Raw genomic sequence first — 14706 nt, forward strand, 5'->3', positions numbered from 1 at the left:
CACCTGCTATAGACCCTGAAGCTCCACACAGGCCACAAATAGTCCCTGTGCTTTGCTGTTTTAACTTATTATAAATCACAGCATGAGACCTTAAATGTACGCATTTAATGACTAAAATGGAACCAACATGAAATACATAGAAAATCATATTGGGTAAAATAACCACCACATTTCGTGATTTTTTTTCATGAGAATATTTAATGTGGAGAATGTATATCTGCAACACTCCTACACTACGCACACTGTATTCACTCTAAAAATGTTATGCCATTAGCAGTGAAATTATTTTCAATATCAACAAATCTCCCAAATATTTTCCAATTAATATTATATGACTGCCTATATTATATCAGAAAATATTGAAACATGTCCTTCTTAAATTGCTAAAATTTGTCATGATCTCTTCAAATGGCTTGCTTTGCTGTAAAAAGACTCAGCTCATCTAAAAATAGATTCCAACGAACCTTTTTTGGACCAATAGTGTTCAAGCTGATGACAGTAGTACTTCATTACATTGAGGGGGTAAACATCTTGATTGGTGCTGTGTTCTTCCCATCATCTGTGTCACACGGGTTGTAGAAGGGGAACAGAGGAACTAAGACTGTTCCCATGGTGAAGGTGTAAATTGGTGCCATGGTAACAGCATTATAGAAGGACACCTCCTCCTTTTCACAGTCTAAGAAGACGCCGATGCGGACAAGGTGGACAGAGACCTTGACTTTACTGGGTTTCGGGTCAGTGGAGGCCAGGATGGCTCCACCCTTCAGGGCCAGGGTCCAGAAGCCGTTGGAACTGCCTGTAGCAGCCATCTCCCCTCTGGGAACATCTTCCCGTGTCACACCCAACCTCCACGCTGTTTTATGACCCACCTCCACCTCCCAGTAGTGTCGCCCCGTGGTGAAGCCCTGGTGACCCAACACACAGTAGTAGTAGTGAAACCGACCTGGGTTGGGCTGGATATCCTTTGTATCTTTATCCTCATCAAACCAAACCGCGGTGCAAGACTGGGATAGCGACAGATTTGGGTGGGCTGTCTCAGGGTCAAAGGTCAATGACGCAATATCTGTTGACAAACAGGTTAATAAAGGTGAGTTCTGCTTTTGTTTGGATGTACTTCGTCAGATTAGATGACCTATAGTAACATACTTGGGTAGAGGCAGCTTTTCATATGTTTCCATATCCTGTACTGGATGGGCCCCACAAATTGGCCAGAGCGTACCTCAGTGTCCACCTCTGCCGGAGGAACAAAGCTAACGTGAGACCTGGTCGGAGAAAAAGGGAAGAGGGACGATTCAATGGGGTGGACAGAATATCAGTCCTGGTACAAATGGCACAGAGTAGAATGTAGTGATGGGTTTACAGCATGGGCATGTTTTTAAGATTAATTAGTTAGTGGAGGTGAAGCCAATAAAACAAAATAAATGTTAATAAACAGCAACAACAGGACGACTTACCTTTTTGTAAGATCTTGAATTTCCTGAAATTAGAGAAAAAAAAAAAAGTTCACATAGTGCAACTAGATGTAAAACTACAAGGATCTTTATTATTTCAACAGCTGTCTTTGTCTGCTCTTCTGTTTGCAGCTGTGACCTCATCCAGAGCTGCCATAGTGCTGTTCATTCCTTTTTGCTGACTAATTCCTTCACTGCCTCTTGTCCTTTCACCTTCTAATGAGAAATTGATTTTGACCTACAAAACCAAATGAGTCAACTGTTCAACTAATCAATGTCTATAATTGATTAAATTAGTGCCGATGGAGAGCTGGAGAACAGCTAACAGCGTTACTCAGCAGTGACTTCTTTTTAAAGACACTGGTGAGATGAATACATTTTTGTCCCAGGCCCAGGGAATTTCCAACAGTAACTCTAAACATGTGCGGTGGTGCTCTGCTTTCTTTTCTGCAATGTTTTATGGAGAGCACCTCCTCTTTTCTCCCCAACTGCATCTAAGTTTAATTTGCATAATCCCCCAAAACACAGTATTTTGAAGTCAAAAAAATAAGAATAATGCTTTTGCATGTTCACTTCTTCTTTTTGTAAAATGGCTTTCTCACTTTGAGGAGCTTAGGACTATCTTCCTCAGCCAATTTGCTGTTAAGCACTGTGATTGCTCTCTCCAGGTCTCTCCCTTGTGCTGCAATTTTCTTCTCTCTCTCCTTCAGCTGCTTCAGTTGCTTCTGTCGCTCCCTCCTCAGTCGCTCCAGGTCCTTGCACTCCTCCTCATCCAAGAAACGATGGAGGTTCTGAAACTCAGCTCTGATTTCTCGTTCCAGTTCATCAAAACTGTCCTGTAGGATGGACATTAATTTAAATAACGGAATGTGACTGAAGAATTAGTGTGTAGATGTGACAATATTTGCATAAAGCTTGTGTTAAAGTGTAATTAAGAAAAAGATTTGTAATGCAGAAACTATACCTCTACTTCCACTGACTCTACGTACGTCTCTCGCTCTGCTTCTCTGCATTCATCTACCTCATGCTTGATTCTTTTAATAGCCTGGACAAGCTTTTGCTATAACACACACAAATACACACATACACATGGAGGGGGTAAATGTGGCGAAAAATACACATATACAAGAAATGTTACTGATTAATTTCCTGACCACATTATTAGTCTAAATGTAAAATTTAATATCATCTGTTCTTCAGCTGGCAAAACACCAAGCTTACCTTGTAATCACAGAGAAGATTTCTATTGCAGTTGTTGTTGGTGACTTTGGTGTGGTTTTGGTACATTCCAGTTTTCTGCAAGAAGTACAAAACAGAAATCAAATGTCTCCTGAGAAAGTGCCCTGAAAGTGATGCAGGGAGTGAGAGGGAGGGACAAAGTGAAGGACAAAGGTGGAACAATACACAGAAGCAGAGCGAGAAAGTGAGAGGGGTTAAACAAAAAACAAAAACATGTAAGCAAAATGAAAAAATATAATCCAGGCAATGGTCAGCTAAATAGAGCATCAAGGACATATATTCAGGTAAAAAATACCTGAATGCTTGTACATGAATACAAGAAAATACATTCATGCACAAGCAGAGGTCAGAAGCCACAGCCGGACTGAATATATGGATCCATTGAAAGTAGCGGAGAGAAAGGGAGGGGTGGTAAGATGGCTGTTGACTGCAGCTGCCAGGAAGGTTTGCTGTCTGGGTGGCTGGGTGGCAGCAGAGATTTATGGCAGCAGACGCAGATGAGTCTATTTTTGTCTGCCAGTGTCTTTGGAAAGAGGAATCTAGTACTGGATGGAGGTGACCAGCCATTTATTGTGCTTTATATCTGCAGTTTTTTGCCTGGAAAGGAGACAATGCATGTTGAATTTTGCAAGGTCACTCACTGATGTCTGTGAGCATGCAGGTATTTCATGCAGCACCTATAAGATATTAACATTTAGCTTCCTACTGGATTGTTTGTGAGTGGCCAATGTCTTTAAATGGATATTCAGTATTTCTCCTCTTTTATTTAGGAGCAGATCTGCTTTCCCATGACCCAGCCATAAGCCTCTTCTGTGTTTTAAGCTTCTATCTAACTTTTAATATCTCTACCTTTTTCTTTGTTTCGGCACGTGTCTTTCTTTCCCCCATCATACAAAGACACACACGGGGGTCTAGCTCTGGGTATGTGCACCAAAGGAGCATTACTCACCTCTGCAAATGTTCCTCATCTATAATTCATTGTGCTGGGTCCTGGCAAGTGACTTTGCTGAGCTAAGGTTGTGCTACAAAATGTGCTACAGTATGCGGCAGGTGGAGAGGCCACTCACAAGATGATTCAATAAAAAGGACAACAGTATTCAGCCATGAAAGCATACACAGCAAAATCCTGCACTGGGTATCACATCTTAACTTTATTACTTATAATTAGACATTTAAATCTTAGGCTTCATTTTTTCTGTATTTCAGTACCTGCACATAATAATGTTCTCTGCATTAGAACATTACTCTTTATATTGGTATACATAAATATAAGACAAGACAACCAGATACACAGAGTTAAAGGGGGATTCACATGGATAAAATATTCTGAATGGACAATAACACAAATGAAACTATGATTATTGTCAGTAATTTTTAATGTTGGTAGCCAGTGAATCACTCACACACACACACGCACACACGCGCACACACTCACTCCTGCCCACTCGGCGCATGAAACTGACGTCACGACAGTAAATACGAGCATGTCGAACAGACAGACTCAAACCAGAGGTATCAGAGATTTCTCATGGATTGAAAATTGCCCTTTTATTTGTCAAAATCACGTTTTCTCTTTTGAAGCAAGTGTCGGTGTACATTTGCAGATGTCTTTGTGTCTGGTAGCTGTGTGTTTTCAACGAGTCAGCTGTGTAAACCAACGGTTCCCTTTAGCTTAGCTTAGCATAGCGTACAACCGGTTATCCAGACTAACATGCTCTTTATTGTTGTGTTGTCCCACAAACTGAATGGATCGCCTAAATGACCTTTTGATGTGTATTTGTAGTACAACTTTTGACTGACAGTAGATCTAATTGTTTGGTTTGCGTTTCAGACATGAACGGGCAAGCTGACGTCGAAGTTGACTACAAGCGGAAATACAAAAATCTGAAGAGAAAGTTAAAGTTTCTTGTCTATGTGAGTATATTCATCCGCCACATTAGGTTTTCACACCGAAACATTTCTGTCTCATTATCTGCACCGTGTGGTTTCCTTCCCAGGAGCAGGAGTGTTTTCAGGAGGAGCTGAGAAGGGCACAGAGAAAGCTGCTCAAAGTGTCCAGGGACAAAAGGTGACTTTGCACTGTGTGCACATGAAAATGAATGGAGGTTATGAGGAGGTTAAATGGAGTTATGTGTGTGAAGTAACCAACCGTCCCATTCACATTTTTAGCTTCCTTCTGGACAGACTGTTGCAGTATGAGAGGATAGATGAAGACTCCTCGGGTAGGTGTGAGGTCTCATTTCACTCTGCCATGCTTTCCTTTAAAGCATGCTGTTGTCACTTTTGCATATATGGCGCGACTGGATCAAGCTTTTCTTTCCTCATGTTCCAGACTCAGATGCAACTGTTTCTTCAGAAAATAGTGAAACAGAAGGTCCCAGGGAAAGAGAAAGAGAACGTGATGGAGCAAAGAAGTAAGATAGGCTTCTTCAACTTGCTGTACCAACAAAATTTTTATATGATAAATGGTGTAATATCCAATGAAATGTTTGAAATTAAGGGCTTGACAGCAATCCATTATTGAGTATGATAAAAAACTTCTGAACCATCTGAATGCGCGATAATATAATCTTGTATTATAACATAGCAGACATGAGGATTAAGACATTGCAAATAACTAATAAGTACCTGGAAATGTAAACAAAATAGCTTTTTTTTTGTACCAGTTGAATTTTCCTCAGATTGCTTTCCTCTGCTAAGCCTCACTCATGCTGTCCTGTACCCCAACTACTAGATTAGTCCTAAAATGGATAGATAGATGATTTGATTTCTCTTGCTGTTATATTGAAGACAATACTTTTTTCAGAGTTTTTAATTTACTCTTTTCAGGCGAAGAAGCAGTCCTGGGGCATGTCTCCCTTCATCATCTTCGCCTCATCTCTCCCTGCTGTCCCGTCCTGGTGTTCATCCCCTGCAGTCATCAGGCTCTGGACCCTATCTTCACACCGTGAGTTTTCATCTCCCCCTCTTATAGCGGCTAGTAACAATAACAATGCTGCCATTGTCATCTTCTCATCAGGAAACATAATCCCTGTTTTAAACCAAGTTTTAATTTGACATCATTTATATAATTTGGTTGTTTTGTCATTTTATTCGTAAGTCTTTTTTTATATTTTCATTGTTTTTGTTTGACATCTATAATGGTTTCACTGTCCTCGCATTGTTCATTCTTCTGTGTATGTTTTTATGTTTTTGTGTGTCTGTCTTGAAAATTGCCTATGCCCGTGTGCATGTGTGTTCGTGTGGTCATTGGACAAATTGGGGTCTGCGTGCGTGTTGGGCAGATGCCCTTCCCACCAGAGTATTTGGCTCCCCCAGCTGAAAGAATGAAGAAAGAGAGAAAAACAAAGACGCCAAAAAACAAGAAAGAGACTACAGGGAAGGTGAGAGAGGAAAAAAAGGAAAAATTGGATGCTCAGAGATGATGATGATAATAATGATACAGATATAAGTACAAGGAAGTGAAATGTGTGTGCTTTTTGTTCTGGTTTTAATGCAGTAGTTTATGATCAGTAATTAAGGGACACACACTTGATATAACTTTTAAAAATGAAATCTCAGAACACAGATGATGTAAAAAAAATAATAATTTTAAGTGTCTTTAAGTTTGGCACTACTGAAATGATCTGGACAGTGTGACCAAGAGTTCAAATACACATTACATGTGTGTATGTGTTACCCATTCAGTCCCATCCCTCCTACATCATCATCTTTTTCCTTCTCTCTGACATTGCTAATTCTTCTTCTCTGACCTCCTCAGGTTGTTGCCCCAATGGCAGCTAATTACCCATCAGCCCCTGCAGCCCCTTCAGCAGCCAGTGGCCCCTTCAGCTGGGTTCCCAGACAGATGCTTAGTGGAGATGCAGCTGAGGAGGAGGGGGAGAGTGATGGAGACAGTGACAGGGGAGATGAGGACAGAGGGGAGGGAGATGAGGCTGAACTAGTTATCGACATCCCTAATGAGTGAATCTGAACATGTCTAGATGTATTTAGCACGGAAGAGAGAGATTGTACATGTGCGGCAAGAAAATGTGACTGTTATTTCTGTGCTCAACGGCCCATTTAACATTTTCAAACAGGAGCTAAGCTCCCCCATGTGGACTCTTGCTTAACAGCAGCACTGTATGACTGTTAGAACATCTCCCACAGAAATATGGTTTTCATATACTAAATTAAGAATTGAACTTGTGACAAAAATACAGTTCATAAGCTTTTTAGAAAAAAAAAAAACTACTGCCACTGTGATGTTTGGATATGTTACTTTGTCAGTTTCAAGCTGCCTGATGATTCTTCTTTGTCTAAACAATCTAGGAAGGCAGAACTACTTGTCCTGCATTGTCCAATCACCATTATTTCTCTGTAAGTATGATAAAGAATTTTAAATGTTTGTTTGTCACAGGCAGTTTTGATGCCTCTCATTTAAATAAATATTTTGTTATATAGTTTTTTTCTTGTTAATGAAAATATATTAATTACATCCACCAGAGAATAAAATGTAAAATACTACACACTTGTCACTTGTTTATTATTTAGTGAAAGCTGAATTGTGTTTCAAGCTGTAGAGACCATTTTGCCATAAACAAGTGGTTAATGCTGTCATGTGCAGCTAAATCATTTGTCATTCACCAGTGTAGATCTGTTGAAATCTGTCACTGGTTTAATAGAAAGCCAGAATGCCACACCCAAGGCTTCACACCCTAAAACTTTCATTCCAGAGCTATGGTCACAGAGGTATGCTGCAGTCTGTCCATTGTTTGCAGGTTGTTTGCACCGAGAACATTCATTCTTATTCATATGAATTGAGAGAACCCACAGGAACTAGTTTAGTTACGTGATTTTCAATTCTACTGTTGGCAGAAACCCATTGATATGTTTGAATCACGATTGCCAACATTAACACAGTTTGGCTACTTTCCATCCATTCTAGATCTCATCAGGAGTCTGAGCTATTTTTGTATCCACTATGTATGTATACATACATAGAACTAGGTTATGCCATTTTTTGTTTTTGCTAAATAATAATTTTGTAGCAAAGACTCAGCCAACATGTCTCAACAGGCATGTTTCTGATATTTCTGACAGAGCTACAGTGAAAGACACTGTTTTGTCAGAGAAGTGGGATTTCAAGAATGGCTGCACTGTGGGTGAAACAATGACCCATGACTGTGCCACTGTCAGGATGAAAGTTTAATGAGGATTTTATGAGAAGACACTCTCACCGTTTACCCGGCGTTTCACATTCTGCTCAACCTAAAAAAGACAGCACTTTATGGTGTGTGCTTTTAATAAGAATATTACAATCTAATCCACGGACTAAGCTCGCATAGGCATTATTACGTGAGAATGTAGCCACGCAGGTAAATGACAGCTTGTAGTGGGTGTGGCCTCGTTTGTGTACCTAACAGCAAAAGGAGTTAAAGGTGTAACTAAAGCGAGTTTAAGAGGGAGGGGTAAACTGGAGGTATAGCCAGAGGGAGAGCCAAAGAGGGTGGAACTGACAGAGGGGGGCGAGGTTGTTAGAGAACGGGAAATGAAGTAGTAAGCAAGATTGTGCCTGCAACCTAGACTGTCTTTCTGAGTACAGCTGATTTTGAAAGACGACAGACATGACTGGAGACAAACCGGAGAAATCAACAATGAGCAAGTGAGAAAAACAGCAAGAGATCAGCAGCCAGACTGGGCCACCTTATCTTTCCATCTATATACGGAAACCACTTGATAATTTATAAGCCTCTCCCCCTCACTCTGACTGTTTGTGTGTATGAGACAGAGGGGGGGATTTGCTGAGCTCACCACCACCATGCCTTGTCCTGCTGCTGTCAGTGCAGCTGCTGCGGCGTTCTGGCTCCTGGCAGTGCTGGGCCCGGGCCTGTCTCTTCCAGCTGAGCACAGCTCAGAGTCAGACTTCACCCTCTGCAGTCACTGCTTCTACAGACAGACGCCTCCTCAGGGAGCCTCTGCAGGGCCACTGCTGCGCCCACTCTGCCACAGACTACCCAGGGGACAGGCGTTTGCCACTCTGACCAAACCGAGCTGTGACACAGCTGTCTACTCTGCTTTCCATCTTAGCCATGGATGGATGGAGAGAGAGGGAGTGGAGGCAGAAGAGCTTGTGGTAAGAATACATTATCACATTATTTAAAGTGGTACGATCTATTTTGAATCATAGACCTTGAGGAGGGAAGTCCAGAATAAAATTAAAGCTTGCGGTATAGATTACATTTATTCTTTACTTGAATATTATTTAGAGATACTTGTACTTGAGTATTTCATTTTATTTCATTTTGTACTTAACTGCATTTCAAAGGAAATGTGATAAATTAGTCATTATAGAGCTTTGTTTAAGATTAAACTAGAGATTTTCTGCCTGTTTGTGTTTGAAAAATGCAATCTCAGGCCTGTGATGACTGAGTGGTTATCAGCTCCATCAACAATTTCCTCTCCAAATTCTTACATAGTTTCATTAAACTGTTGAAGGCTCCCCTTTTCACAAAAAGGAAAAATAATTTAAAAGCTCAAAAACTTAAAGTACTATTTTTCCTTGCTCATACACCATTTATCATCTCTTTACACCCCAGCTTGTGGTCCACTGGGCTCGGTGCCCAACTTCTTTGTTAGAAAGCAAAAGACTAAACTAGGGGTGGACAGTAACGAAGTAAATTTACTTGAGTGCTGAACTTAAGTACAGTTTTTGAGTATCTGTACTTCACTTGAGTATTACTTTTGGGGGATAATTTGACTTTCACTTTTACTTTTGTACTTTTTACTCCACTGCATTTCTATTGATGCTCTCTTTGCTCGCTACTTTTGTGCTAGTCATTATAGTCAACATTATTCGTTCACTGTTTTTAATTGTTTTTAATTGTTTTTGTTACACACACACCTCTGTGCGTGTTCCAGGTAAGAATATGGTCACGATGTATAATGTTCATCCTATCTGGATTGTTTCTCCATAACGATCAGCTCATTCTGCATTATACATCGTGGTCGTATTTTTACCTAGAACACGCACACTGTGGGCGATTAGTTTGTAGCCAGTGTTTGGATGTTTTGAAGTGCTTGAACCACTGCAACAGAACCATTAAATAATGAATTAAATAGTAAGATAATTATATATATTTTGACAGTTAATGAACTGGTATATTAAATTCTGCCCCTTTTTCCTCCATAAATAAGTCATCTCATTGGGTGATTGATGATTCGTTGTTTTTTCCTGGTCCATATTCTCTGGTCTGATCAGGTCTGGTCTTGGTTCCGTTTCTGGTCCGGTCTGGCCTAGGTCCTGGGGGGTGGCTGTATCTTGCATTAGCCCAGTCTATTACTCATAACCAACTGCCCAATTAACCTAGCTGTGTTCGGCTGGCCGCACCGGTAATCTAACCATCTCTCTGGTCTGGTCTGGTCTCTTTACCATCTGTCTACTAACTGCTTTTCCTTGCTGTAGCCCCATCCCTCTTCACAAACTGGTCATCTGCTCCTTCTGGGAATCTAATCCGCAACCTCCGCTGCCTCTGCTGTCGACTATACAGGAATTTGAAAAAGTCCAGTATTGAATTTGAAAAATTCCTGTATAATTAACTGTAATGCATCATCTGTTTGCAACAGTGCAACAGGAACAATCCATTTTTTCATGTCATTCAGGCCCATTTCACAAGGCCAAAAGGTTGTTTGTAGTATTTGAAAAAGATTCATTACACTGTAAGGGGTTTCAGGAGAACAGATTATAAGAAGTACTCACGTGAATGTTTTTCCTTCCAGACGGAGGAAGAAGATGGCATCAAAGTAGCAGTACCAGCTCTCCTCAGAGGAGGCAGGGATTCACCTCCTCATCTTTTGCCCACTGACTCCCCTCTTCAACACTGGGACGTAACAGTCACAGCGCTGGTTCTGTCAAGCATCAGTCCTGAGTGCAACGCTTTAGGGGGGGACCTTTACATCCTGACTGGGGTGGGGGGTCTCACAGCGGCTGAGAATGGAGCTGAGGAGTGCCAGACTGGACCACTGTGGTCAGCGGTGTGCTGCACCATCCCACAGGGGAAGGGGGGCTTCAGTGTGGGATTAATCAGAGAGACAGGAGAAGAGGAAAGGCAGGTCAGCATGAAGCAACTGGAGGAGTTGTTAGGAGTGACAGAAATGTTCTCTGACGGCTGTGGAGAAGCAGATGTGAAGACTGCTGGAGCTGTGGTGGGCCATCACAGTGAGGGCAACCAAGGAAATATAGAAGAGATGGATGCAGATACTCCTGGAGAAGAGACGGGCGATAAAGATGTGGATTCAGACAATGGCAGTCCAGACAGCGAAAAGGAGACAACGCTGCATGCTCAACCAAAGGAGGCTGATGAAACCACGCAGGAAACTTCAGCAGATGCAGTGAAATCAGGGAATGGCGTTGAAGAACAACATGACGTGAGCCAGTCAGAAGTGGTCACATCAGAGTCTTCTAAGTCTTCAGCACACTATGAGACGGTGGAAGAAGAACAAGAAACAGACACAAACTCCAGCAGTGTTTTGGTCTATATCCTCTCCACCACCTTGTCCATCCTTAAAGCTCCGCTACGCCCTGTTGTCTCAACTGTCCTGCAGCTACCTGCACAGGTGATAAAAATGATTACTTTTTGGACATTCTTTATATTTAAATTTGAGTGGTCACTGCAGTAATTTACTATTACTCTTCTGCAAAGTAATGAAGACAAGGATTGATTTCAACAACAACAGAGGAAACACTAAAAAAGTTAGCAAAATGCACAAAAAAACCCGGAACAATTCAAATAAAAGAACAGCAGGATCCAACAACAAACAAATTATACGATCCCTCACAGATTCTTCATTTGAGTCCTTTTTGAGTAACCAACGGCTGTTTTTCTAAAACACTGTGACAGAAAGCAGATGTTAGTTTAGTGCTGTCTGTTTTAAGAGAATCGGTTGCATTTTAACATTCCAAACACAGTTTCAGAGTCTGTGGGAGTAGCAGACTGAAATGAGGTGTGGTCAGTAAGAGGTGTTGACGCTAAATTCATTACATTCCCACATGTGTGTCTGTCTTTTCACTACTGACTCATGCTTTACCTTGTTTCAGATGACCTATGTTCTTCAGGAAGAACTTGGAGTTCTTGCTTCCCTGCCTGGTGACACCTACTCCCTCCTCCACCTCTTGACTTCTGACCTCTTGTCCTGGACGGGCTCAGCTGCAGAACTGCTGCTGGATGTTGGGGGAAGCTGCTGCTCCGGTGCTTACTACTGCAGCTCCTCCATCCTGGGAGCCCTGATGAGCAGCTGCCACATTGGGGCCACTGGCTTGGGAACCCTGGCTGGTGATACAGTGGGGGTTTTTGGTGATGTCATGAATAATACTTGGTGTGTGACCAAGTTTTTTGGAGGGCGGCTATGGGAGCTAAGCAAGGGTTATGTAGGAACGATAATGTCAGAGATGGGGGGTCAGGCACAAGCTGTAGGTGGAGGGTTTGGGAAGCTGGCATGGAGAGGTGGAAGTGGTGTGGGCAATGTGTTCTGGCAGGGAGGGGGTTTAATTGTGACGATGGTGGATATGCTTACGGGTGCAATGAGAGAGGGATATGGACAGGAATCAGAGTGAAGAAGGAAAGAAACTGAAGACTCCAACTTCAACTTTCCATGTGTTTCCTCCAGTTCTGGTGTGTAAATTCTTTGGGTACATAGGAGTGGGAGTAAATGCAAAAATAGATGAGGTTGGTGCAATTTGACTTGCCTTAGTTGTTAAAGAATTACCACAGTCAAACTTATTAGACTTCACTGTGGTCTTACACTTCACTGTGGATAGCTCCGTTTTCAAATAATCTGCTGTATTACAGAGTAGTCCCACTGTGATTTCAATAACACTGTGCATACTGTGCTTTTGGATGTCATTCCAGTTCCAGACTACTCTTTCACCCCACTTGTTGCATGTGTACATTTAAATAAAATAGATTGCTAGTTTGCCATTGTAACACACCATGTCTGTCTTTGTTCATTCTTGTCATTGAGAATTTAAGCACTTGTATTTAAGTGCTTCATTAGTGCTTCCTTTTCACAGCATGTTACTTCACACAACTACTGCAACATTTCAGAGGGATGTATTAATGTTTTTCTCCACCTCTTTTATCTTTATTCTTTTTAGCTACCCTGCTGAATTTACACCAACAATTGATTAAAAAAAATATGACTTAGTGTTACAGATTACACCACTCATAAAAAGTAGGGTCTTGATCTTAGTCTGTTTGCTGATAAGGACTTTTGGACTTTTTCTGTTTCTCTAGTATTTTCATTTTACACAACTTTATATTTTCTTGTCTTCCTTTTAAAGATTTTTTGGAAGTACTTTTTACTCTAAGACACTTCTCTGATTTCTCTCATATAGCAAGTAAAATATACTATATAATAAAATAGACAAACTTTACTTTGCTTAAAAAAAATAATAAATAATGAATGCAAGGCTTTCATCTCTAAAGGAGCATTTTTACCCTGGCATTCCTGTTTTTTCTTATGTCAATGTTTAAAGCACAAGTACAGTTAAGTAAAGGTCAAACTGTTAAAGGGAGTGTCCTTGATTTGCTGTTGAGAACAAACAATCCTATTTTCCATGAATCCCAGTAGATGGTGCTGTTATGAAACTGATGCCGAGTGACCAAGCCAGTATTGGCTGCAGGAACAGCCAAGCCATCTTTTCATCTTTTGCAATTCTAATCCGTCTGATTGGATGGTGTTGGACAGACATGAAGACCCTCAGAACTTTCAGCTCATTGTCTCTGATCTGCACTTGCTCTGGCATCTATAATAACATACTGCAGGGACATGAGAACATTTGTCATGAGGAGTCATTCTTGATTGGTATCATAAAACCAACCATCTCCAAAAGGCAATTCATTATCACGCATTGGAGGAGAATCAAAACAGCTGGATTTGAACCCCAAGTTCTGTCTTTCTTACTATTAAGTTCTAGACTTTTTCTTTTTTCTTTTAAAATTTTGCCACAGTTATATTATTAGCTGATAATACAGGAAAGAGAGCAAAAAGAACTCATATTGCATGTCTAATTATGTGAGGGTTAAATCTCAGGTCACAGAGTCCATTATGAAAAACTGTTCAGCTATCTCCATAATCAGAGCACAGGGTTATAGGGGAGATAATAGGAACAATGATTACAGTGAAGTCTCAGGAACCAGGGATGAAGGGCAAACACTGAGAATGAGAAAAAAGAAACCAGGGGAAGAGAGAACGGGCGCTCATGAGAAAAATGGACTGGTCAAGAGAAGAAAAGTCAATATAGATTCCAGGAAGCGCTGATACTCACCTCTTCCACTGGACAGACAGCGGAACAGGGTTTCCACTCAATTGGAATTTGAGCATTGCACGTTTGTACAACCCACATACTAGTTAATGTCATGATACAGTATTGACACCTGAGGGGCATCTGAGGAAGGGACCGATAAATGGTGGAATGAAGGAACATTATGATCAGCAAAGCTGATCCGCTGAGCTGTGTGTGTGTCTGTGTGAGTGGTATACATTGAGCTACTACCTTCTCTGGGACGCTCTCCGGTTTAGTCTGAGTGTGCCACACAGCTGTTGGAACCATGAGGTACTTGCTGGTCACCAACACTGTGATGTCAGCAATGAACCCAAAGTGCATTTCTTTGAACTGTGGGATTGAGCCTCCAGCACGCATGTAGACTATGGTACTGATCTCCCAGCTTGACTTGAAAGGTTATTCCCTGCCTGTTGCAGACGGCAGGTAGCATATTAACACTACTTGATACTTGCCTTCATCCGTCATCCTCAACCTCCATATCTTGGAGGACTAGTTGAGAAGCAGACTGTACTCTTCACTGGTGAGGTGGGATAGATGTGCTCAAACGTGAGGCAGCTTGATACACCCATGTGGCTTGTGGTGGAGCAGTTAGGGAAAGTCACTGAAAGTAACAGACGTGACCTGAAACTGGGACACTAGCAAGATTAAGATTTAATAGTTAATGATCTAATGTTTTACCTGGAATTTCAAATG

General features: G+C 41.3%; 3 protein-coding genes across 5 annotated transcripts; 2 read left to right on the top strand and 1 right to left on the bottom strand.

Moving 5' to 3' along the window:
* Window positions 1–348: 348 nt before the first annotated feature.
* Window positions 349–3118, bottom strand: LOC115044812 (zinc-binding protein A33). The gene is made up of 7 exons (XM_029504086.1): window positions 2986–3118; window positions 2673–2747; window positions 2416–2511; window positions 2054–2287; window positions 1455–1477; window positions 1147–1262; window positions 349–1063 (listed from the first exon to the last, which is right to left on the bottom strand). Exons 2-7 carry the CDS (start codon window positions 2736–2738, stop codon window positions 510–512), a joined length of 1089 nt encoding a protein of 362 aa, XP_029359946.1. The 5' UTR covers window positions 2739–2747; window positions 2986–3118; the 3' UTR covers window positions 349–509.
* A 1020-nt stretch (window positions 3119–4138) lies between these two features.
* On the top strand, window positions 4139–6932 carry ino80e (INO80 complex subunit E). Its single transcript, XM_029504120.1, has 8 exons — window positions 4139–4202; window positions 4522–4604; window positions 4688–4758; window positions 4860–4912; window positions 5023–5104; window positions 5520–5637; window positions 5975–6073; window positions 6451–6932. The coding sequence occupies exons 1-8, from the start codon at window positions 4175–4177 to the stop codon at window positions 6655–6657; spliced, it is 741 nt and encodes a 246-aa protein (XP_029359980.1). The 5' UTR covers window positions 4139–4174; the 3' UTR covers window positions 6658–6932.
* On the top strand, window positions 6915–13044 carry LOC115044775 (uncharacterized). 3 transcript variants are annotated; one of them, XM_029504015.1, is made up of 4 exons: window positions 6915–7049; window positions 8461–8805; window positions 10449–11285; window positions 11767–13044. In XM_029504015.1, exons 2-4 carry the CDS (start codon window positions 8491–8493, stop codon window positions 12280–12282), a joined length of 1668 nt encoding a protein of 555 aa, XP_029359875.1. In that variant the 5' UTR covers window positions 6915–7049; window positions 8461–8490; the 3' UTR covers window positions 12283–13044. The 3 variants fall into 3 exon arrangements, with proteins under 3 accessions (XP_029359875.1, XP_029359874.1, XP_029359873.1); XM_029504014.1 differs by having other exon boundaries at window positions 6952–7049; window positions 8275–8805; XM_029504013.1 differs by lacking the exon at window positions 6915–7049 and having other exon boundaries at window positions 8169–8805.
* The last annotated feature ends 1662 nt before the right edge of the window (window positions 13045–14706 follow it).

This window comes from Echeneis naucrates, chromosome 6, assembly GCF_900963305.1.
Source record: "Echeneis naucrates chromosome 6, fEcheNa1.1, whole genome shotgun sequence".
Lineage (NCBI taxonomy): Eukaryota > Metazoa > Chordata > Actinopteri > Carangiformes > Echeneidae > Echeneis > Echeneis naucrates.